The sequence below is a fragment of the Grampus griseus genome (assembly GCF_964374135.1).
Source record: "Grampus griseus genome assembly, chromosome: 1".
NCBI lineage: Eukaryota > Metazoa > Chordata > Mammalia > Artiodactyla > Delphinidae > Grampus > Grampus griseus.
This window is the reverse complement of record NC_139017.1, coordinates 41,442,469-41,446,474: the sequence shown is the minus strand read 5'-3', so window position 1 is coordinate 41,446,474 and position 4,006 is coordinate 41,442,469. Positions and strand designations below refer to the sequence as shown.

The 4,006-nt window shown below is 54.1% G+C and overlaps 1 protein-coding gene across 1 annotated transcript; it reads left to right on the top strand.

Annotated features, from left to right (window-relative positions):
• Nucleotides 1-1,702: 1,702 nt before the first annotated feature.
• On the top strand, nucleotides 1,703-3,503 carry LOC309821703 (Golgi-associated RAB2 interactor protein 4-like; the record flags this gene model as incomplete). The annotated part of the gene is made up of 2 exons (XM_082653203.1): nucleotides 1,703-2,657; nucleotides 2,761-3,503. The coding sequence occupies 2 exons, from the start codon at nucleotides 1,703-1,705 to the stop codon at nucleotides 3,501-3,503; spliced, it is 1,698 nt and encodes a 565-aa protein (XP_082509329.1).
• Between the last annotated feature and the right edge of the window lie 503 nt (nucleotides 3,504-4,006).

Below are 4,006 nucleotides of genomic sequence, written 5' to 3'. Positions count from 1 at the left end.
ATATTCCACTGTATGGAGGGACCACATTTTGCTTATCCAGTCATGGGTTGAGGGACAGGTGTGTGTATTTTAACAGAAAGATGGCCTTTATCCTCAAGGAATGAATCTCTATGGTGGGATTTCAAGCATAACATCAAACTGGAGATGAGAGAGTTGGCAGCAAGGGCCTTTCTCAGAACTTTCAAGTCACAATTCAGAAATCACTTGTTCTCTGACTAGCTCTGTGGGAGTGGCAATGAGGCGGGATGTCTAATGGTACATGCTCCCCACAGGCGTCAAGGCTTCCAAACCACTTCTGCCTGGTAGGGAGGTTACTACAGGACGGCATCTGGCAGGCTCTTGGAATCAAAGCTTACATCTCAGGCTACTCACCCCCCATTTCACTGGGGGAGGACATGTCATAAGAATAACTAGGTTTCCACACACAGGCTGTTGCACAAGCATAAAGGAAGGGAGGATCTGAGTGCTCCCCTGGATAATTTAATCCCCACGTCAGCCCAACTGCTGTCTTGGGTTCTCTCCATAACATATATACACACATAAAATTAATTACGCAACTTCTAATAATGCACCAAATAGGTCTTCTTAAAGGTAGTTAAATCAGTCCAGTTTGAAAACGTCTGGCTGGGCCAAGCTTTCTTTGTGAGGCTAAGTACTGTAGTGGTTCAGAACACCGGCTTTAGAATCAGGTAGACCTACATTCAAATAGTGCCTCTGCTACCATTAGCTCTGGGAATTTAAACAGGAGATACAACCTCAATTTCTTCACCTATAAACTGGGAACAGTAGTTAACAGTACCAAACTCAGTGCATTCTTACCACCATATGTGAAGAATGCAGCATGGTGCCTAGGAGAAGCAATTTTTAATGTGATTATTAAAAATCACCGTCGTCAACGTTTACTGAGATTTTATGAGAGGACAGACTAAGGATCGCAACTGCCAACTCTACGTTATTCGATACAATTAAACCATGAGCTTAAATGGTTCAAATTTATCCCATCATCTTACATTCCTATAGATTTCATCCAGTAGCTGAATTTGGGGGAGGAAAAGAAAAAGGACCCACACAAAACTTTCCCAGTTGAAGACATTTTTATTTCGGTAAGCACCTGAGTCCCTGGCAGGATGGGCCTGTCCTCCGCGGGAGGACATGTCCTCCCCCTCCTTTGGGAGAGGATGGGGGCCCTGCCCTGAGGGGACAGCTGGGGGATGAGGCAAAGGGCTATGTGACAGCGATAGGTCACAATGAGGCAAAGGGCTATGCGACAGTGATAGGTCACAAAGGGCACCAGAGGATAAACAGGCTGTGCCAGGGGGTTAGGCTGAGAAAGTGGTCACTTCTCTCACTAGGACTGAAGTTCACCACAGCCTCTTGGGGAGATAAAAACCCAGAAGCAGAAGTGAGGGGAGGCAGAGGGGGAGCCTACCATACCTCTCTACACACTTGAAGAGATTCAGCCTGGGGTCCAGGCGCCCTACAGCGTCCCCGCTGTGATCATCTGTGCCCCTACCCACGCCCCTGCCTCTGGGAGACCCTGAGGCAAAGGTGGGGCCTGTGGGGCGGGCTTGGAAGACCTGCCATAGGGCTGCCTGTGTGTGACGAAAGAGCACCGCAGCTCGCTCTTCTGCCAGTGAGGCCGAGGGAGGGAAGAGCCAGGGGCCCACCTTAACCGTGCTGCCTGTCGTGATCAAAGGCAGCCATGAGTGGGGTCTCTCTGCTCCCGTATCACACGGCCCAGAGCAGCACCGGGGTGGGCCTGTTCAACACCACCACGGGGAAGCTGCAGCAGCAACTGCGCAAGGGCGAATACCACATATTCAAGGACGCACCGGTATTCGAGAGCGACTTTATCCAGATCACGAAGAGGGGAGACCTGATTGACGTGCACAACTGTGTCTGCATGGTGACCGTGGGCATCACATCCAGCAGCCCCGTCCTCCTACTCCCAGACACCATGCTGCTGGCCCGATGGGCCACCGGCTGTGAAGAGCACGCTGAGCACAGCCAGGCCGCCAAGGGCAAGAGCCACGAGGCTGCAAAGACCTTAGAGCTCACCAGGCTCCTGCCCTTGACACTCGTGAGCATCTCCACTCACAATCGTGAGAAACAACAGCTGCGCGTGAGGTTTGCCACTGGCCGCTCCTGGTACCTGCAGCTGTGTGCCCCTCTGGACGCGCAGGAAGACCTCTTCACCTCTTGGGAAGAGCTGATTTACCTCCTGCAACCACCAGTGGAGGGTCTCAGCTGCACCTACGCCGTTCCAGCCTGGGACATGATCTGCATGCCTGTGTTCGAGGAGGAGGACGACGGCAGGAGCCCGGCAGTGGAGGATTTCCAAGGAAAGTGGGATCAGGACCACGTGAGCATCTGCAGCCTCCACACGTGCTCTGAGCTGGCCGGGGCCACGTCCGCAGCTTTTGCTGGTGGGGAGGGGATCCAACTGGACTCCCACAAGCCCGATACCATGCCCGATGTGGCCACTGCAAAAGCAAAACCTACAGTGCTTGACAAAGCGTCAGCATCACGGGCAACAACAAAGGTGGAGACAGCGGGGGTGGCAGGAGGCACCGCAGCGGGTGCTTTGAGCGTGGCAGTGATCAAGTCTCCTGCCCCTGAAGAGCAGAGCACGGCCACAGCAGCCACAGCCAGCAACGGTCCAGGAGGAAGCAAAACCAGCATAGCCACTGGGGGCACTGCCAGAACATCCCTGAGGAGCAGGAAAACGGTGCTGCGAACAATTCAGGGTATGCTTGGCAGGTGCCGCGAGCTATTCAGGGTATGCTTCCAGCACGTCCACCAGCCTCTCCCCAGAGGCCGGCGTGACTGTGGTCGGAGCAGAACCCACCAGCAAGACTGCTGAAGGAAGAGCCGACGAGGAGGACGAGGGGACCCTCGTCTCAACCTTGCCACAGGAAGGCAAAGTGAGTGAACAGGATGGCAGCTCACAGAGGGTGTCCCAGGCCCGCAAGGGAAGAAGGGAGAAAAGGGAGCACTGGGGAGAGGACAGAGCTCTTACGAGCCCCTCGCTCTGCAGTTCAGTGGAAAGCCACCACAAGGCAGCAGGGAACAAGACCATCCAGAAAGCAGCTGGCCCGTGCTCAGGCGGCCGCAGAGCCACTAGAGATGACCAAAAGGACAAAGGCCACGGCAGCCCGAGGGGCAGCGAGCAGGGCACTGCTCACAAAGGCATCAGCCGTGCTCCCATCACCGAGTCCAGGACCTCGCACAAATCGGGCAGGAGCTTATCTACAGCGAGTTCAGGTCCCACCACCGAGAGACTCAGCAGGATCAGCTCTTTCTTCAGGAACGTCAGAGCCAGTCTCACTACAAAGACAGTGGCCTCCTCACGCGATAAATATGTGAGCATCCTGGCGAAGCCAGTGGAAGGGACCCGAATGGAGGCCGTCGTAGAGACAGCAGAGAGTGGCCAGGGGCTGGAGATCACTGGAGGTGTGACATCTGACACCATGGAGCCAGTGACCGCTGAAGCCCATCAATAGGACCTAGAGCTGGGAGCTGCAAAGGGGACCAGGGCTCAGGGAAATACCCCTGGAGAGCCCATTTCAGCTTCCTCACTGCAATTTCAATAAAAAAACAAACAATCTGAGAATGCATGCAGTGTTTTGTCTGAATTTCTAGGTCCCAAAGCCCAGCTGTAGCCTCACAGTGGATTCTGTGATGTCAGCTGTGCCACAGTCTGAGACCCAGTGTCCAGTCAAGGGCAGCCCCATCTCACACACATGCTCGGAGCCAACGGCAGTGCTGCATCTGGCCTCCACTCCTTTCTGGCTTTGCCCCCCAGGGCCATGGCTCAAAGTCAGACTATGGTCTGGGAAGCTCTCCTTCACTATCCCCCTATGCTTTTTATAAACGCTTATTCCCCAGGAAGGTCTGTAAACAAAGCAAGAACAGGACTCATGTCCCCTCGGGCTATTCAGTGGACAGAAATAAGTATTAGCTAGCAATCAGAACCGCAAGCACTCTCATCTAGACTTAGCCGTTC